Source organism: Thermobia domestica, chromosome 7 (genome assembly GCF_964235325.1).
Source record: "Thermobia domestica chromosome 7, izTheDome1.hap1.1, whole genome shotgun sequence".
NCBI lineage: Eukaryota > Metazoa > Arthropoda > Insecta > Zygentoma > Lepismatidae > Thermobia > Thermobia domestica.
This window is the reverse complement of record NC_137460.1, coordinates 149,556,908-149,584,310: the sequence shown is the minus strand read 5'-3', so window position 1 is coordinate 149,584,310 and position 27,403 is coordinate 149,556,908. Positions and strand designations below refer to the sequence as shown.

Sequence of the window (27,403 nt, the reverse complement as noted above, 5' to 3'; positions counted from 1 at the left end):
ATTTTATCAATAAACTGGAATGTACTCATCTAGCTCTTCTAAATTATTATAAGTTGTTCAAAAAAGCATACTGTCATCTGTCAGCGTTGCTGTTAAGACAGGTAAGGAAAGGTTTTAGTGCGAACAGAATGTACTGGAGTTAAACGTTTAATGCATTAAAAACTTTTTCTTGCTGTACAGAATACTGCTTTGGCGATGACGGTAAAGAAGGAATCAATATTCTTAGTTGGATTTCTGCATAAAATGTCCACGGCCGAATTTAAGTTTGATTCCTTCAGTCGAATGATATCAGTTTCATGTACTTGTCCTTCTATGAATAATTACGATCCATTAATTGATTTCATTTTTCCGATGCTATGCACTGTTTCTTTTAGGTGTTTTGAAACGCTTAATGTTGAAGCATTATTGTATTTGAAGTCCCGAAGCCCATGCCTATACAACTGTCTTGGCATGTACAGGTATCTATGATGTCTCATTTCTCATTCAAAATTAAGGGATATCTAAAATTATTGCCTAACTAGCCTTCGGCTAGGTAGGAACTTTACTCACAAACCCTTGCGTATGCTCAGCCTATGGCCTCGTACCTCATACTTCAGCATTTGCTTCCGTTCTTCGTACGGCAAGAATACGTGTATGGCATTATTCTTTGGAAAAAAAAATGCATTTCACAGTAAAATAATGGAAACTCATGTCGGCCTGAGGGCTACCCCGTGTTCAAAAATTTATTTCAAATGGTTCACCCGTTTTCAAATGGTTCTAATGGACTGACAACCTTAAAGTTATGTTAACCATGATGATGAGATTGACAACCTCTAAGTCATTTTTATATACTGAGAAAAAATAAAAATTGCCTACCCCCTTCTCTCGTTACAGGCAGAATTTCCAGATACGCTGTGGCATATGCCCACTTGTTCTGAATAAGAAATTTACAAACCAAGTATCATATATCTAGCATATCTATAATCTTAAGACATTTCATATTATTATAACTGCAACCCTCACCACTTTTTCTTCCCTTCTAAGGAAAACATTAAAAAATGTCGAAACACGTCTTTAATTACTTTAAATATCTAATATCTAATATTACTTTAAATATCTAATTCTAAATATCAAATTTCATGTCTAAGGGATTTCGAGATATAGATCATCTTATTTTAACAATTGCAACCTTCACCATTTTTCTTCCGTTGTTGAGAAAATATCTAAAATCGCTTAAACATATGCCTAATTATTTTAAATAGGACGTTTATATACCAAATTTCATATATCTTCCGAGATTCAGAGATATGTACATTTTACCAAATAATTTGCCCCCACCCTTTCCAAAAGTCCTCACCTCACAAATCTTATACTGTCAAAAATTTCAAGTTTCTAGTTAAAGCGGTTTGGCATGGGCGTTGATCAGTTAGTCAGGACGACTACTTTTATATACAGAGATATGTTTTCACGAATCAATCTGAAGAGTATTGAATAACTATACATACATATATATATATTATATATTATATATATATATATATATATATATATATATATATATATATATATATATATATATATATATATATATATATATATATATATATATATATATTATTACAATCTAAAATCATCTATCAACTAAAATTATATAAAATGTAAAAACCATATTTCCAACATCATGATGATGATTCACCAAGATTGAGAATATCGTATGAAGTACTGGTAAATTCCTTAATGTTGCCAACCTTGTGATGCAAATATGTCGCCACATTTACTGCACTCCAATACAATCTAAAGTCGCAATATCTAAAATCCTTCATTGCATTTAACATCAGCTGGTACAAACAATGTTATATTGTCCTTATTACTGCCCAAAAAAATTGGGATGAAGTTACTTACCAGCCAAACAAAGTCGCTGGGCTGAGTAAAAGTTACAGGACACAATAGAACTGTTCGCCAGACGGTTGCACGGATCTCTTCAATCAACCAGTGTAATACTTATACGTAGATAGGAAAAGACTGCGATATATCAGTTTGATTGGGGCTAGACGGCTGGGAATCAGATCTCGGAAACAGCAAATTATCGGGTGTTCGCGAGCTGCAAGATTTGTCTTTTAAAGGCGAAAAAGGACAGCGAAATCAGCACCAAACCACACAAAGTGGGGCGTTTACACTTCATTAAAGATGTAGACGTCGTTGACACAAACTCCGGCGCGAATTGTAGCACAGTTAACAGCAGACTTCCAAGTCACTCACTGCAAAGCAAAGGAGTGTCTGAGCGCACAGGAGTGTCTGCCTTCATTACATCGATGGCCGGATCAGAATCAGTCCTGTCTTCACGGAAACAGCTACTCAAAGGAAGAGGACAAGCCGGTGGTGGCTCCATTATGATTTGAGAAACATTCCCACGGTCATCCATGGGACATGTAGAGGACACCATAATGGCTCCTGTCTACCGGCAGGTCACTCCTGATCATGTACACTCATTCATGTGGGCCATATTTACAGCTGGCGTTGGCATCTTTCAGCAGGACAACGCCCCTCGTCACAAGGCTAACGTTGTGCTGAACTGGTTCGAGGAGCACAGTGATGAATTTTAATTGCTGCAATAGCCCGAAACTCGCCTAATCATAGCCTATTTTAACACTTTTGGGTTATCATTGAATGACAAGCCTGAGCTCATCGCCCTCTCAGCGGAATTTACAGGAATTTAATGACACGTGTGCATATGTGATGCGCCATGCCTCCAGCCACCTACCAAAGTCTCACTGCTTCCATGCCACACTGCACTGCTGTTGTCCTACAAGTCAAGGGTGAACATCCCAGATATTAAGTAGATAGTCATGATGTTTTAACTGGTCAGTGTGTTTTAGGAGGGAAAAAGGCACACGTGTAAATATGGTAATTAGCAAGCTAAAACGTACATATTCAGAAAAATTGTACAAGTCGTCGGTCCAGCATGAGGACTGCACGGTATTGTTTATTGTAAATATCAAGATCTAATATGATCTATTGGAATGTTTCATTTGAAATGCACAATTTTTCAAACATATCGGTTAAAACACATTGATGGCTTTCAAAATAATCTATTGTTTTGACGTTTCATGCTTGACCAAGAAAACAAAAAGCGAGAGATGCATTGCGGTCATCACTCGATCATGTGTGCTTTCAGTACAGTGGATCATCGAAGGTAAATGGATGTGTTATCGTCTCTCTTTCTCCTTGAATGGTCAAAATTCGACAAAATGCAGTAACATACACCTGGAAGATCAAATATAGTTGTTCATGCAGTGCAGTAAACATTCAGTCCCGTCAGATGATGAATATCGACTCCAAAGTCTCAGTTTAGATCTCACTCTATGCTTAACAATGTTGAGCAAGCCAGGAGAGTATTTCTAAGACCACGTTTCAACCGCTCCATCAGTGTGAATTTGCGAATTGTCATTTTGGAAAACTGCGTCATTATATGGCCACCTAAAATGTCTACATAATCACTGGCTGTAATGCGTCCTTTAAGCGTAATCACACAATCCATGGAGTGCCAGGAAATTGCGTCCCATAATTCCGCCGTCAGGTTGCATGAGAGGGCGAAGTAGGGGTCTGCCATACATAAACACGGATGGTTGTTGCACACAAAGCGAAAAAGAGGACATACAGGACTCATAGGACTCATGCGTTTTCAATCATCGGCGGTCCATTTTGCATATTCTTGGCACTATTTTCTTCACTGTAAAGAGTTGTTATCGAAGAGTGATTTGAAAATTGCAAACCAAGTGCGGTGTTCAAGATATGCAAATCGTTATGTGTTGAACTGTGATTATCGAAAAAGGTTGTTTCAGCTGCTGATTGAATGCCACATCAACTACTGTAGAGTTCACTATACAGTCCTTGGTGACAATTTTCAATGCTCGTTGATCCCTGTCACCGAGGTTTCTCTTTCGTTTACTATTACACCTCGCCGATATTGTTTTACCGCGAATTCTGTAGGTTATCGTCACATTGGACACTGTTCCTTGCAATACGCCTAGTACACTGATCACTTGAGATGCATTTGCGCCAACAAACTAGGCATCCACAATTTGGCCTCTTCGAAACTCAGAGCAGGTCTCCCACTTTATATTACCACCGTGTGTCCACTACAGAGGATAAACTAACATAATACTAACAACGACTAGGTGCTGTACATGCATCTTTAGTGCTACCCCTCATACATCCTACGTGTTGCAAACTACAGGCATTTCTAATATTTTGATAACCATCTGTGTGTATACCATACATAAATGCATAAATATACACACAAGCATTTTGAAGTCAACCAAATAAGAAGAATTATTTGAACTTTGAAGTGACGATTCAAATTATGTTCTTGCATATTGCAATGAAAAATACTACTATCACTGATGTGATTAATCGAAATTATTGTGGAACAGATTATAGTCAGCACAATATATAAAACTGTAGTATGAACTACTTACCATTCATCTAAAAAACACACACAAAATTATGCCATCTTAATACACGTTTTCTTAAAAAGTGAATCAACACGAAAGTATCAATATTCCGTTAAATCAAATCAATGTTCCATTGTAAAATTATTTTAACGCTTAACTTGAAGAGAATTTTATGGTGAAATGATAGTATGGCTTCAAAATAACTACAAAAATAAAATTAAAAAGAAGCTGTAACTTAGTTCGTGCTATAGAGATGTTGGAAATAATATCAACAATGCTCTTATTTTAAATAGTAGAACTATTGCTAATAGACTAATAGTGCAGGTTTCGAACTTAAATACTGCAAATACCAATAAAACCAACAGATATTCCGTTCAGTATTACTTCGACCTTTGCTCCGATCTATATGAGTCCTAAACAAGCCTAGTCAAATTAACCTTTTTTTAAAAAAATTATTATTATATATCCTATACCGTTACCTTCCTTGACGTGGACGCTAAACTTCAGAATGGACGTTTCGAGACTCACATGCATATAAAACCCACCAATAGTATCCGTTACGAAAAGCTCTTCTCCAATCATCATGTTAAACGTTTTCTATCTTATGTCTTCGCTATTCGGAGAACCTCTATCTGTTCCACCGCATCGTCCTCTAACAACTACCTTAAAGGTCTTCTCTTCAGCACTATCCAAATTGGGATACATCCTCAATCTTATCAACGCGCAATTTAAAAAAAATTAGTGGAGGGCACAAAAATCGGTTTTGCAAGTTCTGGATAAACCGGAACGAGCAATTTCATGTCAAACCAAAATTACCACGATTTTAAACTTCACGTTTGGAAGTGGAAACACTTGTAACAAATGATCCCATGCTCATCCCAAAATTAAATTTTTAGGGATATATTCCATGTCCGATTTTTTTTTTTATTATTATTATTATTATTTATTTTCAAAATATGGCTTTTTGAGAATCAAAGTCAACATTTTAATTTTTTCGAAAAATATATTTTAAACAACCGCTACAGTGTATAATTTCAAAGCTCTTTTTATAACCTTTAAAATGACACCATAACTAAGGTTCTAAGTACTTTAAGTCAATCTCAAATATGAATAGAACAAATATCACTCACGCAATTTTTGGTAAATTTTGTGAACTTTGGGGACTTGTAAATTCGAAACTGGTTTACAAATCAACTTGGTCTTCTCGCTTATACCTGATGACAGCGGTCAGAATATAAAATATCAATGTAAACGCTAAGGGCTGATCCGAAACTGTGTGTTGATTTGATATGGAATGGCTCAAACCGCTTTTTGAAACTTTCAAAACACCTCTCTCTGTCGTTTTTTTCAAAAACGCTTCGGTTTTCTATCAACACATGACTTCGGTATTAAAATCAATTGAGTTTTCTATCAAAAACTGGTTTCGGTTTACCATCAAAATATTTTTGCTTCTTTGTCAACTTGTTAGGAAATGAGTACAAGAACAAGAATGGATACAGGCTTCGGTGACAATCACATTGGTTTCAGTAAAAACTCAAAACTTTTCGAGAAAATTGAACTGGTTTCAACAGAAAACCGGAACTGGTTTTGATCAAAACTGAACAGTTTTAAAAGAAAACTGAAATTAGTCTCGGTAAAAAACTGAAATTTCAGTTTTTCGTTTCTCAAGAAACTGGCTTTGTTTCTATGAAATTCATTTTTTACCATCCCTAGTAAAAATACCCACCGAAAACAAAAAATCCGATGCTGTAAAATCATCTATTCTGAATTGCCTTACTTAATCCCATCTCATTCTTCATTCCTTACACAAAAAAGTCTTGCTTATCTCATACCTCACTCACTAATCTGAAAGCGAACCGACTTTTCCGACCCGCTCCAAAATAATTCACAAAGATCACTAAAACTTCAATCCCTCAGTACAAGAACCTGTTCCTTGAAAGAAATCTGCACTTCTACCGAAGAAATGTCAGAAAGCCATATGTATAAGTTGTCCTATAATAGACATTAGTTTGACTCTCCAACATCCCATCACAAAAATAATGCATACTTCCCATAATTCCAATAGCTGCAATTCTTCTCTGTCCTCATTTATATCTTTAAAAGCATCCCTTGTCCAGTAAAACTAACTCCTGTTTCGATTAACATCAATAATCATAGGCATTCCTGCAGCGCTCAAATTATCATCTACCTGTCCCAAAACGCTCAACAACACATCTAATCATAACTGTGACTACTAGAGCGAATGGAATACATATTACCAAAATAATAAGTATTAATCTTTTCTGTATCTCTAAGGAAATAATATCCAATATTTCGGATATTTTATCAAGTATCCATTACCAAGGACTGTAGAGGCTCCAAATATACTCAGCACCAGGATCTTCACATGCTTAAAACTTTGATTTCAATTGAAATCTTCAATATATTTAAAAAATCGTAACATATATTAGCCTACTAACGTGTTTTAATAGCTCGTTATTTTATTTATTTATTTATTTCTGAGGGAAGGGGGAATACCCTGTGTGTGCTTTATTTCTTCTATAGGATTTAAGCTTAGTGTAAGTGCACTTGACACTTCTAGACGTACCTTCAGTTTTCCCACACATGCCTTGATTAACTGCCTCACTCGATAAAGTATCCGAAATATTGGATATTATTTCTTTAGGAATACAAAATACTTATTTTGTCCTCAAGACCTTTCCTCCGAACCTTTCATGTCCCTCACAAAGAAATGAAATGAAATCTTTGAGTTTTACGCTTCACGGTTATGCCGATTAGGCTAAAGAAGACGGTGATGATAAGTAATAAATGAAAATGGTGGAATGAAGAAAGTGGGAGTCCACCGTAAAGTTCACTTGGCGGGGGCTGGGATTCGAAGCCGGGACCCCAAGCACCAGATGTGAACGCTCTACCACAGAGCCACCGTGGCCCCGTCCATCACAAAGAAATGGAGAGATACTCATTTACCACTTTATTCGCGAATTGTCTCGCTGGTCTTAATACACTATAACTAATACTTAACTTCCCTACACATTTACTTTATACATGTATATCAACTTTTACGATAATTTTTTGTAAATGCTTTCCGCTTTATGTTATTTCTCATTACTTTATTACTCTACTAATTTTAAAAAATCTATATCACGAATGAATATATTACTAACGAATTCTAAAGTTACAAAATATGTATGTAAGGGCAAAATGCTAATTTATATGACCAAGATACACAAGTGATTTCAAAAGTTAAGAATAAGCTTGCAATAATACAGCCAGGTTTCAAAATATATAAATTGCGAATTTTCAGAGTAATAATAAATACCGCTTGCGAATCCCATTTCATACAAATGCGATCAAATTAGGAAGATGGTTAAATGGTTAGAAGCTGACGTCCATTAAAAAGGTTTACTACATTTTACTTACAGAGCACACAATCATTAAGGATATATCATATGAATTATTTGATATTTTGATCCGTCCTTCCGCAACAAAATCTAACAATCGTTTTGCAACCAATAATAATAGTAATAATAATAATAATAATAATAATAATAATAATAATAATAATAATAATAATAATAATAATAACCCTTTGGAGTTCTAGTACCTATTTTTAGGTACTAAAGTAGTGTCTTCATTATTCGATTAAAACAGAACCAATAAAGCTTTTTACTTCGGTTCTTTTTTGCTTTTTCAAGTCTAGAGGTATTGTAGAACACGTTACATATGGTTTCACGCCTTCCTGCGTCGAGACATGGGAGGTGATGACGTTATAACTTTTAAAAAAATATTTTATTGTTAGGTCTATTTTTGTTATTTTTTGGCGGGATTACTTTTGCACCTGGAAGATTGAAATTTTGCACAAACATTTAGTCTACCGAATAGTATTTATCAGATTTTTTTCCAGATCTCCGCGTTATCACAGGGGGGGGGGGGGGGCAGAGGGGCAAAAAGTTTTTAAAAAGGGATTTTTTTACCAAAAAATCCCTTTTTTCACGATTTTCACGCCTTAGATACATGATGGAGATATGCGAATAGTACCGTATGAAAGGGAGTTCTATTCTGAAGAGAATGATGTACGAACCATGATCCTAGGATAAATAGGGATGTCTCAGCAAATTTTTACCTGAGATCCTGTTTTATACGGGAATCCGGGGTGTTGTGGGTTATATTATTTTTTGGCGGGCTTACTTTCGCACCTAGAAGATTGAAATTTTGCACAAACATTCAGTTCACTGAGTAGTATTTATCAGATTTTTTCAGGTCTCTGCGTTAACACAGGGGGGTCCAGAGGGCAAAAAGTTTAAAAAAGGGATATTTTAACCAAAAAATCCCTTTCTTTGTTATTTTTCTGCCTCAGATACATGATGGGAGACATGTGAATGGCGCCGTTTGAAAGGTAGTTTTATTCTGAAGAGAATGATGGGCGAACCATGATCCTAGGATAAATAGGGATGACTCAGGATTTTTTTTTTTTTTTTTTTTTTACCTGAGATCAGGGTCTTTTGCGGTAATCTGGGGCATTGTGGGGATTATTGATATTTTTCCCGCCCTTACTATTCAAGATAGAAGCTCGAAATTTTGTACACTTATTTAGTACACCCCTCACTATTTTTCAGGTGATTTTCAGTTCTCTGCGTTAACACATAAGGGATCCAGAGGGGCTCAAAATTTGAAAAAAAAATTGAGAGAAAAATTCGATTTCTCTCAAAATTTCCCGCCTCAAGGACATGATAGGGATATGTAAATGGTACCATTTGAAAGGTTGCTCTATTGTGAAAAAAACGAGGCATGAATCATGATTCTACGATAAATAGGGATGATGCTGTAGCCGCTTGATTGAAAGTCTATAATTTACCTATAAAAAAAACGGAATTTAAAAAAGATAATAATAATAATAATAATAATAATAATAATAATAATAATAATAATAATAATAATAATAATAATAATAATAATAATAATAATAATAATAATAATAATAATTTACCGTCTTCCTCTCTAATTGTGAATGATCCCTCATCTGCTCCTTCAGGTAACTTCTTATGTTTCAGTATGATCTTTCTTCTTAAAGCATGAGGCGATGGCAACTGTAATTCAGTCTTGTCAACGGAGTGTGTCAGTAACATATCTCCGAATACATCTTGCATAGCGTGTGCCATCTTCCTCTGTTGAGGCAATGTGCAATTATCTTCAATGGACAAGATTACAGGATAGCTGGAATAAAAAATAATTTTATTGAGAAAAGCGATTACGTGTGCACTAAGTTGCATACAATTTAACAGAATAACACTGTGGTAAGAAATGAACACAGACCCATTCAACACAGTTTATTTACCTAAGTGTTATGTCTTAACGTTTCAAAATCTGTGATATTTCGTTTACTTTATTCCTGTCAGCGATGACGAGCATGTTATTATTCTCGGGTTGTTTCTTGAACTATTATCAAAATAATAACTTTGTAAGTCTGCTCGCTTCTGAAATGAGGTAATTTGACTATAAAACGCTATAAACTGAATACAAGGCGGGTATCATGTTTTTAATCAAAATATCAGTGTTTTCTTATCAACTGATATTAGACTAGATAAAACAGACATTTCTAACAGTTTGCTCCTCCGATTCTCTGTAAACCTCTAACACAGAACAGAAAGACAGTAAAGCTAGCTAGCGTCGATAGGCAATAGTGGTGGCAAACAAGACGTACTCGATGGTTTTCCAGATACACTACTCGTGCATTCATCACTAATCGAACACTGCGAACTGTTTTATTCCATTCCACTTACTTCGTTCCCTCCCTTTTGATGTTCAATCTGACTTCTTTCTCCTGACTCGGACCATGAAAGTTCCCCTACGTCATACTGGCGAGTTGAAAACAACTGAGATACAGATTATGAAGCGTTCACTAATGTCAGCTACGAAAATTTGGAGCAATATTGGAAACTACACATTTGCTTGTTGACTTACTTTAATTTATAATGTAGTCCCATTGCTTGTCTACCTACATTTATTTAGATTCAAATTTAGATCCTTGGTCCTGATGTAGTATTATTCATAAAACTGTCTTTCTACAGCCGAGAAACATTTGTGTAAGTTAGTACACTATTTTATCATTACAAGGTCAACATTACTAGGTATCTGTGGGAATTATTCATCAGTTATTTAAAAGATAAATTAGGACAGAAATTCGATTTTCAGTGAGCATGTACTTGTATCTGCTGCTCTGCTGTGAACAAAATAAGACAAAACAAAACACAAACACACACACACACAAAAAAAAAAAAAAAAAAAAAAAACTTTCTTCCTTCAAAGGAGGATCATTTAATAAATATTAATATTTGAATCTGATCGTAAAATTACTCTGATTATAGGATTTTCTCTTTTGAGTGTGGGAAAGGCATATTTCCACGTAGATAGGAAGTTACGTATCGCAGTTCCAAGCATTGGATATTACTATTACATCTTATAAATGTCTATTAGTACCTATTGCATCCATTTTTATGTTACAGTGTAACGCATTTTAAATTAGAGAATTTGTTGAAAACAAAACTAAGGTACCGCTTAGGCACGTACGCAATATGTAGATTTCTGTAAATGATAACATCGTTAGCCCTCCCCGCAGGTCTGGAGGTTAGAGTGTGCGTCTTTCATGTGTTCTCCTTTCGGTTCCCGGTGCAAGAGCAATAAAAATGTGAACACATTACAGTGGTTTGGATTTTAGCTTAAACTATAGATCCACGTCTCATGTGGCCTAGATGCTGAAAATGGACGCTAAACTTTAATAAACAAACGGTAATATTAATATTAATATCCAACATAATTCTTTCAATGTAACGAATATTTCCTTGTAGATTGAAAATTATTTGCGTGGCAGTGAAAAATATTAACAAGAGATAAATCATAACTTTTTATCTGGGCGGAGTGGGAAGGAGTGACATAAATGTTAAGTCTATTATAATTGTGCGCATTGTTGAGTGCATTCACACTTCATTTTTCATAATATACTGGCTGCATTTCAGGTTAGAATCACCTGATTATACGTTCGATACATATAACAACACTAGGGGAAAGTAATACAGTATCCAGCTGTATCAACCTCGACATAAAACTAAATTACGGAATTATTTGAGATGCTGGTAATTTCTCCGTTCTACCCATAATGAACACTTAGAATTATCCCACAAAACAATCGTAATACATAATCTGATATTTCTCATTCAGAAAAGGGGAGATCACGCGAGATCCCAAGCCACGACGGGGCCGTCTACATAGAAGCTCTTGTATATTTCGAACTTATTGATAATACTGCTCTTTAAACAGTTTAATATTATAATGGATACACAGGTTCTCCTTTAAAAGTAAATCGAAAGACGCAGATTTCACGAAAAAAAAGTCCAAACTACTTCCTACAAGAACAGATAGCTTCGTAAAGAATAGGGTAGACGATTAAATCCTTAACAAGTTCAATGTCTACAATGATATAGTCAGTTTTGTAAAGCTGTCCACTGTTTCCTCATTTCATTAGACAAATGTACCTAATAACACGTGACAGTGCCCGTTCTCATCGTTGTCAATCTCAATCCTATCCAGAAGGTGTAACAATCAAATAATAGAAGACAAAACCCAACTAAATAAAAAGAGGTAAATTCTGCGCCAGAGGATGTACCAGAAGTCCGGGGCCATAGGCCAACTGAGTTATGGGTAAAGATACGAAAAAATGGACGAAGAGGAAAGTTATTGAAAAATGGTGTGGTTTTCAATCTAGAATGATGTAATTTTTCCAAGCACACCAATCGTTTAGGCTCCACACTGGTAAGGCGTCTATGTTAAATGAAAATACAACGTTCCAAGTTGTATAAATATACGTACTCTGACGTTACAAATGCGTGCTCTTTGATGGTTTTAATGACATCCAGAAATTTAATTTTGGTAGTCAAAGTGTGGCCGTGGTAAATGAAAGGCATTCCATCTGGACCATCCCAGCAATCAAGTTCAATGCATCGACATCCCATTCGAAGGCATCTGACATAGGCTTCTGTGGAGGATTCACTTGAAAACTGATCGCCTGTGAGGTATCTGCAAATAAATACAAAACAAATACATATTTTAAAATAGAATTATTCTTTCGTGAATTAACATCATGTATGTTCAATAATTACTTGCTTCAATGATCATTTCACTAATCCGTACTGCTATTTTCTTTTTTTGCAATTACAATATCTGCGTAAAGAAGTGTTACCGTTAGGAAAAAAGCAATAAATATAATCTACTAGTTAACAGTGTGATTTAGTACATATACAGTATATAAATGACCTTCCAGTAAGAACTGTTACTATTGCAATATCCCCTAATATTTATAAACAACATGTACTTCTCCAAGAGCATCATCAAACAGCTAACAGAAGCCACTTACGAAGAAGTACGGAGAAGGACACGGGGAGCTACGACGAACCCCTTCAAACCCTCCATAGGCTCCGCCTCCAAAATCGGCTATAAAAGAGCACATCGAGGGACAAAAAACATCAGTTCCAGCTGATCATTCCTACCTTTCTCTTCGCGCTGTTCTGGACAGGAGAAACTTCCTAACCTTACTTCTGCGCTGCCCTGAGCAAGAGGTTACTATCCTATCATCGCGCTGCACTTGACAAGAGATATTACCTATCTCTGTGCTACTCTGAGCAAGGGTTACTATCCTATCTTCGCGCTGCACTGGGCACGAGATATTACCTACCTTTGCGCTGCTACGGACAGGAGGTTCCTTTCGTCTCTGCGCTGCACTGAGCAGAAGACACCAACCTATCTTCGCGCTGCTACGGGCAGGAGGTCCAACCTCATAGAAAAGCACTATTACTTAGAGGAAAGTACTTATTTGTAGCATAGTGTACAAATAACTTGTATAGAACTTTTTGTAATAAAAAGGTAATAGAAAAGAAATAACTCGTGTACCGTCTCTACCATACATTACAATAGTATTGGCAATGAAAACATACTTTTGAGCGCCACAGAAATTCGTTCTTTTCAGATTTTCTCGAAAACTAAGCATGAGAGTTCACTCATAAGCACGTTATTTTGTTCAACTCGGTATGGTATATCGCGACTAATAAATCTTATTTTTAGACAATATTTTAGACAGAAATTAAAATTTACGAGTTAGTTATATCTCATTAACTGTAGTATGTATTATCGTTGAGCTTAACGAGGGTATATTTTAGTATCAATTTGACCTCAGTAAGTGACATGGTTCCCGTACAGTATCAATTTTAATCTTTACAAAGAAATTCATTTTCCTCAAATTTCTCGAAAACTACGCGTGAGCTTTTACACTCATGCACATCATTTTGTTCAGTTAAGTAAGATCTATCGATTGAAGTATGTCTCATCTTACCACGAGAAGTTGACTGTAAATCGAGTTCTACCCTAACCCGTTATTACTTATTCTTCTGTTAGCAAGCTCGTTCGTCTTCACATGGCTAACCATGCTTCATTTCAAATACTGGCATATGCTCACGAGAGACCAGTTTTGCCTGGATGTAACCGTCTCTTATGTCGGGTCCACAAACTGCTTTTAAAGCCTCAGTTGCTACATGTGTACAATCCTCTCAACTGCTTGACAATGTTATAATCGGTCCTGACTGCGTTCTTGATGTTTTCGTAAAGCTTATCCTTCGTTATCGACTCAGTCAGCGGCGGCTTCGTTATCTGAGTGGAAAACCAGTCGATCATGTAGTAGTAACTGACTGATGTAAAGTTAATTTCCGGGAACGGTGCTCCCGTAGTAGGTCTCTTCTTTTCTGTTGTCAACACTTCTTGATATGTTTCCATCCTAATGCCTAAAATCGCTGTTTTTGTTCGTTATCATGGATAAAAGGTGGTTTTCAGGATGAAAGAAATATCCATTAACATGTACGAATGAGTGGAAAACTTGTTTCATGTCTTCTGGGAAAAACTAGGCCAATTCAACTATTTTCTTTAAGTGTAAAAATCCACCACAGCAAGGTGGGTGTAACTTAAATTCGAACCACACAGAGACGTAGACTCGAACCACCTACTGAAACAGCCAATTTAACGCGTCTTCAAGTACAATGATATTTACGTAAAGAGATAATTACCTGGACGAAGATATCAACCAACGAGACTGTACACTTAGTCCAGCGGTTTTCTTCGATAGATTCAGCGAACATATGGCATTAGAGACAACTAGACAAATGACCAGTAGGTACTGTTGTCGGTACTCAAATCGCTGAAATCAGTCATTTTTTCCGACCCACTGGATTTCAATCGGTTGGGAAGAAACCATAGGTAATTCTTCAGAGCAATCAATCTTTTCCAACTGGACCGCGTTGTATTACGTTCGCGTGAAAATTCTGAAGCGCAGTGTAAATCAACAAAGGGGCGGTAAATACACCGACTTCACAAAAATTCGATATAAACACAACACGATTCGTACTTATGACTTTTCATTAGCATATTTAGTATATTAACTCATGAACAACAATCGTATTTTTAAAAGACACATACCTTCGAATATATTATAAATAATGTGTTCCACACACTTTAAAATATATTATAAACAATGTGTTCTATCTTAAAACAAATTTATTTCCGATGTTTAACCGAAAGAAAAGCACTAATGAGGCTCATGATGTGCTTGCTGCCTACCTTCGACCGCAGAAAACTTTGACTTTCTTAAGGCAGAGCACTGAGTTCGTAAAAAGAGCAATTTTGCATGCAAACTACTCTAGCCAAAAGACAACTTTTCTGCAACTTGCACTGTGTAAATTAGGTTCCTTTTTTGTTGCTACCTAGTTTAAATGTCTCGTTTCTCCGCCTCTTTTAAATTTAGGATCTAAAATTAAAAATATATTCAACCAAGTGGCGTTCGAGATATATCAGAAAAATCAATGCTACGCTATTTTGGACATGTAGAAAGAATGACAGAGAAATGCTTACTTGCGAACTTTCTACAATGACAGGTAGAAGTATGAGGAAGACAAACCAAAACATGACAAAATCAGGTAAAATAACATTTGAAGCAGTCCAGGATGGAATGAAAGGCCCTGTACACACCCAGACGCGGTAGACAGCTGGAAACTGATATTTACGATCACAATGGTATGCACATACACGAATTTCGAATTACTCTCAATCATATTGTGAGACACACAAGAATATAGAATAACATATATCTCTCAATAAATAACACTGTCAATACAATGCAATGTCATATAGATCTAGTTAACATTTCGACGAATTTAATGCAGTGCCAGAATTCAGTAATACACGCGTGTGCTCTTCAATAATATGTGATATTGGAAAGAACACCAAGAATATTCAATAACAGCAAATATGTACATTTTAACAATTTATGTTGCAGGTTTGAACTGCAGTACGTATCTTATTTCAAATATTTCCCTCTCAACCTGTTACGACGAAAACAGTAATAGTAATAATAATCATAATATACTAACCTTTCGGTTGCATATCGAACCAGTAATCAGTTCAAGCGTCCAACTAAATCCAGCGTGAGTGCTTCAACACACTGTGGAGAGTCTCTCATAAACGCAATCACATACTAATACCATTCTCCACATGCCAAACTAGAGATGTATCAACCTTACAGCATACACTAATATCTGAATTTCATTACATACGTTTCAGGTCTAAAAATGAAACTTTCACAACACAATGCTTCACACACTTTCACTTATGACCTACTCTCCAATATTAAGCTTTTACCAGTACGTAATTTAATCGACTAATAAAATGACATTATTTTTAAAACTACCGTTCGTTTTCTTTCTCTCTCTCTCTCTCTTTCATTTTTCTTTCTTTCTCTTTCTCTCTCTATCTCTCTCTCTCTCTCTCTCTCTCTCTTGGTATCAATAAATCTTTGGAGATTTATATGTTATAGAGTAAGATAAGGTTAACGCATTTCCCACATCTTTATCCCGAACAGATTCCTTAATTCAAATTTTCTTTGCAGCTAATGACTATCAACACGAAAAGTTTATACTAAAATTTAGATTAGATCGTTTATTACTTGTTTGTAAATAAACCACTTTCAAACTCCGTTTGTTGATGAATTTTAATAACTTACAAAACTTGACAATTACTTACGTGTTATGTGAGGATGCTATCCAATAATGCGACAGAGGACGAGTCATATCCTGATGAACCTCGCTGTAACGATAATCCCATATTTCGTTTTGAGTCGAAAATAGGAAGTCCATAAACTAAAATAAAAAATATAAAGTAAGGTTTTTTTACCTGTATTATTCCAAATTCACGTGAAGTTCAATTTCGTGCACTAATAATCTACACAACAGAAAAAAAAAGTTTTTAAAAAATTGTCTGTGACTTAATAAATGTAATATTACTTCATATATCTTAAAATACTGGCTTCCTGGTGACATCAGCAGATTTTATATACACGTGAATAGAATTAAGAAATACATGAAGCTAAACTAAAGGTACTGAAGGAGAGGAGTCAAATTGAAATGCATGTCAGTTAATAGATGGATGAAGCATGATGTACTTGCGCCCATACTTTCGGCATCATTGATTGCCGTTGGGCTCCCAAGAAATGTGCTGCAGATGAAACTTACAGTGGTTACGTTTTATGTTGACCTATACACATTGTAATGAAAGAGAGAATTGTCTTTTTTATCCGCATTGCCGAAAAGAAACTTTAAATATATAAATCGAAGCTGAGAAAGGTAAGGAAATGTATTTCAAGAAAATAAATAGGAGCTATATATATTGGACTGTTTTCCTTAACTACTATTTGGAACCGAAAATGTAACTTAAAAGAACCTAGCGCGTTCGTTGCCAGCGGAAGTAATGAAGTTATTTGATTCATCTACTCAAACTGGTATAAAACTCTTCGAGCATTGCGTTGGGATAAGAGTTGTTTAGAGCTGTACAATTTATCGAAGAGGAAAAAGGAAAATTTTACTATTTCTATGGGGGGGGGGGGGGATAGTACCGGTATGTGATATTCAGGATTTACATATAACGAACATATATATATATATATATGCTTTTACGTAGCAACGTAGAATAAATTTAATTGTAAACTGGAACAGCTACATTAAAAATAATGCAACACATAAAATACAAAAGAAATTATAAAGACTGGTCCAAGAGTGTGGAAACACTCCAATAAAAGGCAGAATTTTAAAGAATTCCAAAAGTAACGCTGCAGGTTAGTAATACAGGTAGGGGAAAACTTTGAAGACATGTGATGCCGATGGCCGCCATCTTGAATTCACTTTCATTTTTTTAAAATAGAAATCCTATGTTCTGATGGCTTTTTCTTTCATCTGAAATTTTCTCAGGAATTAAAGGCTGTGTTTGTTTTTGCTTTATCACTTACCATAACGAAGTTATGACTGTTTTTTGGTATCGTTTCAGATGACTAAGACAACATGGCTGTGACGCACGCAGAACATTTTGAGGTCAGAAGAGCAAAGCACAAGGGTCGTTGCTGATGCTTTTAACAACTGTCACCCAGATAGGGTACCCACTGGCCATACAACAGTAAGCAAGTTGATCAAGAAATTCAGAGGAACAGGGTCCGTGACCAACAAACAAAATCAGGCAGCCCATGCATGGCGACTGACGAAGCAACGTAAATAGCAGTGTTGGCAGTATTTAGCCAGAGTCCGAATTAAAACACTCGTCGTTTGTCCTGGGAAACTGGTGTTAGTCACACATCCACCATTCATGTTTTGTCCCTGCATAAGTGGGACACATATAAGCTACACGTGCATCAGCACTTGTTAGAGGATGACCACAATTGGCGTTTGGAATTCGCGGAATGGGCAACAGAGCAAATACGCCAATATCCCCGTTTCGCCTACGGCGTCTTATTCATAGATGAGGCCAACTTTTACATTTCTGGTAAAGTGAACAAACAGAATATTCATTACTGATCTGACACCAATCTCCATTGGTATGAAGCATTCGTTGGCATTCCTGGAAAAGTGATGGTGTGTGGGGGACTCATGTTGTGGTCTTTTGTCTATCAATGGCACCATAACAGAAATCGATTATCATCGAATGCTGAAAGAAGATATCTTACCATTTATCTTACCTAGAGATGTGATATTCCCTGTCATCTTACCAAAACAATGGTGCAGCTCTGCAATATAGAAATTGTGTTCGTGAATATTTGGATGTGCAGTTTTCCAATTAATGGATCGGTAGATGTGGTGTTGTGGAGTGACCACCACGTTCCTTTGACCTCACTCCTGTAGGTTTTTACCTTTGAGGACATCTCAAGTTCATTGTGTATTCAGTGAAAATTCGGGATATTGATCATCTAAAACAACGCATAATAAATGCATGTCAAAACATACCTGAAAGCACTTTGAGCAAGGCTTTGGGTGAATGGAGAAAATATGACTTTGATGATTTAAAGAATGGACAACGCATCAAACACATATTAATCGGGAGAACGTCACGTTGTGACAATTGTGTGAGGAATCCTGGGTATTCTCAGGATTTCTCAGGAAAACAATCATAACTTCGTTATGGTAAGTGATAAAGCAAAAACGAACACAGCGTTGAATTCCTGAGAAAATTTCAGATGAGAAGAAAATACCACAACATATGGTTTTCATTTAAAAAAATGAAAATAAATTCAAAACTGGAATTTCCAGATGGCGACCGTCGACATCACATGTCCTAAAAGTTTCTTCTTTCCCCCCCTGTACTACTTATATGCAGAGTTACTTTTGCAATTGTTTTAAAATCCTATCCTTCATTTGGGCGTTTCCACACTTTTGGACCACCCTGTATTACAGTTTCCAGTGGAAGCTAAATATGGTCCAGATCCCACGTTAAATTTTAAGTCCTCGTCTCATATAGCCTCTGTGCTGAAAGGTACACTAAACTTCAATCCAACCAATTAAGTATATTAAACAAATCTTCGTTGTTTCTGAATTGTATAGTAATGAAGGCTTTGCACCTCTTAACACTCCCACATCCTTCGTACGTTCAAAAAAATTCATACAAAGCATATCGACGTCCATAACCTACTGGAGCTCTGTCTTTATTAATTGACAGTAACTTTTACTCTTGACACCAGAGTATCACGATCGATCAAAACTACAATATGATCGAGACGGTGTTGACAGATGGTCAAGATGCTAGAACCAAATTATTCTTAAACATACGGTTGGAGTGTCAGTTTAATAGTAGATTTAAAAAAAAAAAAAGAAAAAAAAAAAAAAAAAAAAAAAAAACCAGCCTGTTGCATTTTCTCTCTAAATACTAAGTTACATCACTGGGTCGTTGTTAACAGTATGTAAGAAAGCAGTTTCTCCAAATCTTTTCGCACCAACTTGTAAAAACATCTTAAAACTGTCCAGAACTGTCGTTTCTTTTAGTTATTAAAAGAACGGAAGACACTGTTTCAAAAGGAAAATAAAATTTATAACATAAGTGCCACAAAAACATAAAACTCACGAGAAAAACGTAAGAACTGGCAACCCTAGAGTTGTTATAATCTGAGGATGTAAGAAGACGTGTGTTACCATTATTATGTGATTTTTTTTTATTTATTTACTTATTTATTCTCAATACATAAGGCATTCAATATCACGTTTTGAACATTTTATTAAGAAAAAATTACGAATTATACATAGCTCATTTGATTCTCAGATTCTAGCAATACCGATGTCACAATAGGATGTTTGAAAACAGCTGACTTCAGAGTGAAGTGACAAGTACATCAAAGGTTATTAAGCAGACATCTTCAACTTTCTTTGAGTAAGTTTTTTACTCTAACCCTATTCTTGTCGATAAAGACTGGTGTCAAAATATTTAAAGAGAAACATCCAATGCTTTATAAGATATTAATGTTAGATTGATGTCCATGTCCGAAGTGAAATTGTACGAGTATATACCGGCTCCTGTCTTACAGTTGAAATCATACTGCTATTGGAAAATGGTAATACCAGTCCTATACATGTATATATAACGTTGGATTGTCCCATCTTTTCTTCTTGTTAACTTACCACTGATTTGCCTATACGCTTGATCATTGAACAAAATTTTGCTTCCCTTCTCCAACACTGATTGTCGTTATTATTTTCTTTTATTACCATTGAACAACGAAAAGGAGTACAGGGACAAAGTGTATATAAACACTTTAAATCAGAAAAATCAAAGTTTCTGCTAATTTATTCATCTTCTTTTGATGGTTTGTGCTCGTCATTCTTGTTCAAATAAAAAAGTATGTTTGAATTCCTCGTACAGCAGAACTGAGTTGTTTGCAACTACAGTGTGTTGCTCTATATTCCGAAGTAGCATAAACCAGAAGCTAATTAGTCTAGAACTAAAGATTTCGTTATTTTCTTCCAATTGGATGATTATACACAGTCCTGAAGATCAAACATAGAAACTGTTGGGCTAGGCAGAGTTAGAATTAGACTTAAGCATGAGAAGTAAGGTCTGGAAAAGAGGGTGAAAGGAACCTCTCACTCCAAGGTTACAGACTGATAGAACATACAGAAGAAAGTCTTAACAACGGCTTATCATTATTAAGGTTATGTATTACTACTAGCTAACTTAGCGTAGAAGAACTGCTAGGAAAAAGCCATTTGGTCGACAGAGATGGGATGCAATCTGAAATTTCAGCACTTCATATATTCAGATAAGTGAAGTTCTGAATTTTCATGTATTGGTCGCATAAGTCTAGAGAAAACTCAGTCAGCAATTCAATATTAAGCGACTGCAATACCCTTTCCAGACATAATTAATTTTCCGTTACGATGTCGTTAAGCACACAAGACGATCAGATCTTGTAGAATATGTGGATAATATGGCAAAGAAAAATGAATGGTCATATTGGAAAAATACTATTTTCCACATTTTTTTTCTTTTAAGTGGGATGCTGAATAAAACATTCCATTCATGGAAGACAGAATATCTTGCTCCAGTCTTTTGTGATTTAAAAAAAAAAAAAAAAAAAAAAAAAAAAAAAAAAAAAAAAAAAATCAAGGTAACAACTCATTGTTTCAACACCTGATTGAGTTAAAGAATTAAATAATGCAAGCTGTGAGGCAAGTTCTAATATAAATAATTTGCATTTGTATGTATGCTACGAGAAATATAAAGTCATTCTGTCTACGTACTTTCAGAATGAGTTTGTGTTTGGATATAATTATATGATTTGGATCTATCATTAAAGACTTATATTAAAGGTGGCCTCGATTAACAAATACTTTACGGTCATCTTGCGTAAAAGAGAAGAGGAACTAAGATAATATTCTTTAGTTGTCAATTGGTTTGCAGCTGCACTCCAGGCATCGTGGTCTTCTGCTAGTCTCTTCATGATCAAATAGATCTTGGAGCAGCCAGTATCTTCCATTACTTGGTCGATAAATTCTAGCCGCAGCCGGCCTCTGGCATTCTTGTTCTCGACTATACCTTTGATAATAGTGCCTTGGTGGCGTGTCTCAGATGGTGACCTATCCAGGTAGTTCTATTCCTTAGTATTTCAAACAAACATGGGTTTGCTGCTCCCGTACTCAACACCTCTTCGTTAGTCACTTTGTCAACCCGGAAACTTTCAATATACGTCGATAAGGTCAGGACTCCAATGCCACTATCCTTTTCTCTTCTTTCCTAAATGTCCAGGTTCCATTGCATAATACACTCGAGAAAAATGTCTTAATAAGATTCTTCCTGAGGTGCATGTCAATGATATTACTGAAAGTGAATATGATGCGTTTCTTGTTGAAGGCAGTCTTTTGCCTGATGTATGTGGCTTACAATTTCCGCCTTGGACCTCCTATTTGATGTTATTTTTGCTTCCACGATAGGATTAAGATAATGAGTGTACCTATATATTTGTATATTCCGAAACAATGGACTTATCTTTTGTACTGTTATTTCTTCTGTTTATTTGTTAAGTATTTTCAATATTTCGACTTTCATGGGGGTAACGATCACGAATACATTATTTCTACTTGCCGGAAACTTACTATTTTTGCATCCTGTGTTGTTTTGTACCAGGGTTGGCTGGTTTAAACCAAAAAACGAAAAATGTTTGTAAAAGTGTAAATGTTCGTAAAATTTTGATAAACACATTTGTGGGTTATCACGTTTCACTCTCGTATTATATTCAGACCTAAATTCCCCATTCGTAACTCAGAGATTATACTGCAAAAGAAACTTTTTTTTATAAGTTTATGAATGTTTCGTTTGTGTTTTTTTATAGTTTGTTATTAGTGTTATGCAATTGCAATTAAAGAAAAATTATAAATATTGTTTCGTTTTAATAATGTTTAGTATTGACAAAATACATCGAAATGCCTTAATTGGGGAGGGGGTCATACAAACCCCACGAGAGGCATTTACTGAAATCAAAAGCATCTTTGGTGTCTATGTATAAATACGTCAGAGCCAAAGTGGACTCAAATAATTCGTATCTTTATTCACTTTTCTTACTGATATGCAAATTAAGTCGTTGTATTTGTTTAACTTGGACTAATAAAAGTCATAGTGAACTAACTTGGACTAAATTAGTTCTTCTGTACTCTGTAGTATTTTAAAATTGTCCATATGTAATTCTTTATAATGGTTTCACTTGTGCAACTGTTTATTTTTTTGTCCTTCTGAAATGACTCTTGACAATAATTATATTAACAAGTATGTAAAAATCAGTACAACGTATTTTTTTTATCAGGAGTCCTTCGTGAGTGAGTCGGCAGACGTATCGCATTTGTAGCCAATCAGTTCCGGTTTCGAGTTCAAACAGAGGACAATTTCTCTCGGATGTAAGCCGAGGAGAGGTTTGGGTTCCGCTTTAAGCTTATGTGATCCCTTCCAGCATAACCTGGTTGTTGTATAATAACACCAAGGCAAAACAAACTTTTCTGTCCATATGTGATAAAAATACAAAAAGCAAATTATTTAAACCAAAAACACCTGGTTTAAACCAAAAAAAATTTTTTTTTTTTTTTTCAATAAAAACCATGGTTTTTGCTAACCTTGTTTTGCACTGTCCTGTAAAAGAAAATGACCCCTAAGTATTTCTAGACAACCCATTTCCAAGAAAAGTTAAAAGTGAAATAAATTTTCTTGGAAATAAGTTTTTCTTCGAATACTTGTGTCCCATCTTCTTTTACAGGACAGTAAATGTTCGTGATCATGACCCCAATGAGGGTCGAAATATTAAAAAAATATTTAACAAATAAACAGAAGAAATACAACAGTACAAAAGTTATGTCCAATGTTTCATATTAAGATATACTCGATAGCGTATATTAGTATTTATACTTATATTCTAAAATTGTATTCCAGAAAACATGACAGGGAAATTAGGGAGGCAAAGAAAATTTGTGATTAAATGAGGATATTGACAAGGACAATCCCTACGTCAGCATGAACATATTGGCGATAGACCTTGGTGCTTTGTAACATGAGTGGTAAGTCACTAACGAATGACAACGCGATCACCTGCTCTTACGAATAGTTACTACCAAAACATTTTTTGGAAATCTAGAAACTAAGGACACAACCATTATATACATACCTCACTAATAGTAAAATACGGTTCTTGAACATCTCGTTGAGCATCTTGAAGATAGTCTCTCATGAACTGCGACACCTGTCTCTCATCATTACCTAGTGGATCTTGTTGCTCCTCGCTGAGAAAACTTTGGAATTCTTGCGCTGTCACCGTCTTCCCGTTTTCAGAGTATCGTGTGAAGCTCTCTTTAAATGCCTAGGAGACAACATGTAACATTTGATACAACAATTGATAGTATTCATTGTTGTATCAGATATCATATATATATTTATATATTTATTTACATTTTTTGAACGTGAGTTATTTGCTAGGTAATGTAATTGAATGTTGAGCTGTATCATACAGGATGGACGTAAAGTCTCTCCCTGATAACAAACATTAATTACAAGAAAACTAAGAATGATAAACGCATGGGGTCTGAAAACATCGCTTGTATGAAACTTCAAGATTTTGCCACAGCCTGTGCTACCATCTACTGCAGCTGATCGCAGCGCAAAGTTATTTGTTTAAAAATAGCGTGAGCACAGAAGAAAGCGAAGTGTGTGTTGTGGTATCATGAAACAAAATCTCCCGTCATAGTTCAACGAACATTCAGAAGAGAGTATGGGCAGCAGCCACCAAATGTTTAAGAGCATGAAGGATTGCTATAGCAATTTCATTTCAACAGGAAGTGTTTTAGATGATGATAGAAGCGGCAGACCGAGTGTTAGTGAGGAACGTGTGGAAGCTGTTCGTGTTGTTTTAACCCAAAGCCCACGGAAATCCTTGTGTTGCGAGTTACGTGAACTGGACATCTCGAAGTCAACTGTGTTAAAAATTTTACACAAACACTTGAAGTTATACGCATATAAGGTGCAGATTGTCCATGCGTTAAGAAGACTGTCCCCGACACGCAAGTTTCGGATGTGACATCGCATGGTTGTCCTGAGGGCAAGTAATGGAGCACATGTGGAAATTCTCTAAATCAGGTATTAAAAAAATAATAGAAAAAAATCCTATTATTTGCCGCAAACCGCATGCTTCTATCATTCTCAGTTTTTTTTTTTCTTAATGTTTATTCACCCTGTATATATTGAAAATAGCGGAAACAATTCCGCATATTAAAAAGTTCATTATAAGCCTTTCCGCTAAATGCCTCACCACATAGAAAGCCAAAGAAGTAAGAAGAAAAAGAAAAAATAAGAACAGAGAAAGAGCTATAAAGCGTCCAGATAGGCGTGATATTGTACCCTTTCAACTGCAAGGTAAATATCCAACTACAGAAGGTTACGTAAGATATTTATACAAAATTACTGTTTGTAGTACTTTTCTTTACAGCTCAAAGTGTCTTATAAGATTTGAAGAATAAACTGTTCATTAGACATTAATTACCGAATAGTTACTAAATATTTTCCTCTCGCACATTTGTCACAATACACAAATATGATCTAGCTTTTAATAATATTTATTTATTTATTTATTTATTTATTTATTTATTTATTTATTAGGCAGCAAACATGCACCGCCACAGGTGCGCCCAGGCAGCAGGTACATCACACATGCAACCAAACTCATACTATAATGTCACAGAATATATAACACATCATAAATAAAACCTCGCATAAACTAACATAAAACAAGATCATGCAGTATCCGATCATGCAAAAAGAAAAGGACAAGAAAAAAAGATGGAAGAAAAAAGAAGAAAAAGATGGTTGGAAGAAAAACTAACAACCCTTACAAAGAAAAAAAAAAACCCAAATGGTACTACATTAAGTTGAATAGGTAACATTAAAGGGTCTTTAATAACTTGAATAAGTTTGGAACGAACTTTTAACAAATTTCGTTTGGAAAATATCTAGAATAGAACTTACTTGTAGTATCAATGGTTTTATAAATAGACAATTTCAGGCTAGAAGTTTTAAAGACAAAAGGAACAAAATTTCTAGTTTCACGGTAAAGAGTTCTTATGGAAACAAAATCATCAATAAAGAAGCCTCCATGGTGAATATTATATAAAACAGATCAAGATCGTAAACATATTTGCCTATAGACTAAAGACAAAAGATGCAGTTCATTAATCAACTTCGTATCTTTGAAATTCCATTGAAACCAGGATAGGAAGTTATTCTGAATAGACTCGATAATATTCGTTTCAGATAAAATAACTGTTTCAAATCACCGTATCATATTCCAAATGAGAGTGCACATTATATGTGTAGAGAATTTTTCAAGTATTAATATTTGAAAAATCACGGCAACACCATTTTAACATTGCTAACTTTTTCTAACTTTAGATGTGATTGATTACCTGTAAATGTTTTTTTGAAATAATAATTTGCTATCTAATATTATTCCGAGATCCTTAACGTTAAGTTCCAAATTCAACTTCCTGATTACGCTATTATATATTTACAAGACACAAGATTAGTTTTCCGGGAAAAAGTTATACCTTGAGTTTTAGCAATATTCAAAGATAGGAAATTATTGTGACCATTAAGTTAATATATTATTGTTTTCTTGCAACGTAACTTGATTGCATAGTATTAATTCCCGTAAAGATTTTAATAGGATCAGCATCAGTGTTCGAAGTAAGGCGATATGCGGTGGTATGCCATGCCACCTCTGCTTTTTCAGTGATGAAGGCATACCGTCTCTGGTTTTTCAATGATTAAAACTGGAAAGTAAATGCCAAAGGCCTTTAATAAATCCATTTATATACATAGTAACTGACGAATAGCTTTGCACGTAAAAAGATTTTATTTCGTATGTAGAAATAATTTCTAAGTTGACAACACCGACATTTTTGTTACGGTATCTTTTTCCTACCTTTTGTTTTTAAAATGAAGTGCCTTCAAAGAAATTACCTAGTTTATATTTTGATTTGCCATATAGATTTTTTTTTTTAAATATATGTGTATGTGTTTTCTTCCATTAATGTTATATGTCGTGTCTTGAGCATGGGCGAATTTAAGGGTATTCTGCTGTTGGAGACGGACCATCCGGGGCTTTGGAATACTCCACAGTCGAGTAGGGAGACCGGGAGTTTTCCCATAGGAAATTGTTAATATCCTCATTTAGTTATTGAGCATTTTCGTGTATAAGTCTCTATAATACAACATAAGGGGATTTTTGAATTTTTTTTTTTTTTTCAGAAAGTTGTTGGCGGGGAATTAAAGTCTCTCCATATCCACCCACCTTTTCCCGTTACTAGAGAAGTTATCAAATGGTTTTCAATCATTATGTAAATAGAAATGTAATCTTTTAGGCAATATACCCTCACTGTATTTCAACATTTAGATAGCCGGTATGTTGAGTCAAAATCGTAATTAAACATACCGTCTCTGCTTTTTTTCCACTTCGAACACTGATCAGCATCAAATCGTTAACTTATCAGGTAAATCATTTATATAAAGAATAGCAAGGGGTCAGGTTAGAACTCTGAGGCACTCAA

At 35.2% G+C, this 27,403-nt stretch overlaps 1 protein-coding gene across 1 annotated transcript in view; it reads right to left on the bottom strand.

Annotated features, from left to right (window-relative positions):
- The window catches only part of sl (small wing phospholipase C gamma 1), a 269,208-nt gene that overhangs the window by 156,608 nt on the left and 85,197 nt on the right, over window positions 1–27,403 (bottom strand). The window contains exons 6-9 of the mRNA XM_081765407.1: window positions 23,974–24,165; window positions 16,545–16,660; window positions 12,297–12,503; window positions 9,421–9,647 (exon numbers count right to left, since the gene is read on the bottom strand). Coding sequence (XP_081621533.1) covers window positions 9,421–9,647; window positions 12,297–12,503; window positions 16,545–16,660; window positions 23,974–24,165 — 742 coding nt within the window. The remainder of the gene's footprint in view (window positions 1–9,420; window positions 9,648–12,296; window positions 12,504–16,544; window positions 16,661–23,973; window positions 24,166–27,403) is intronic.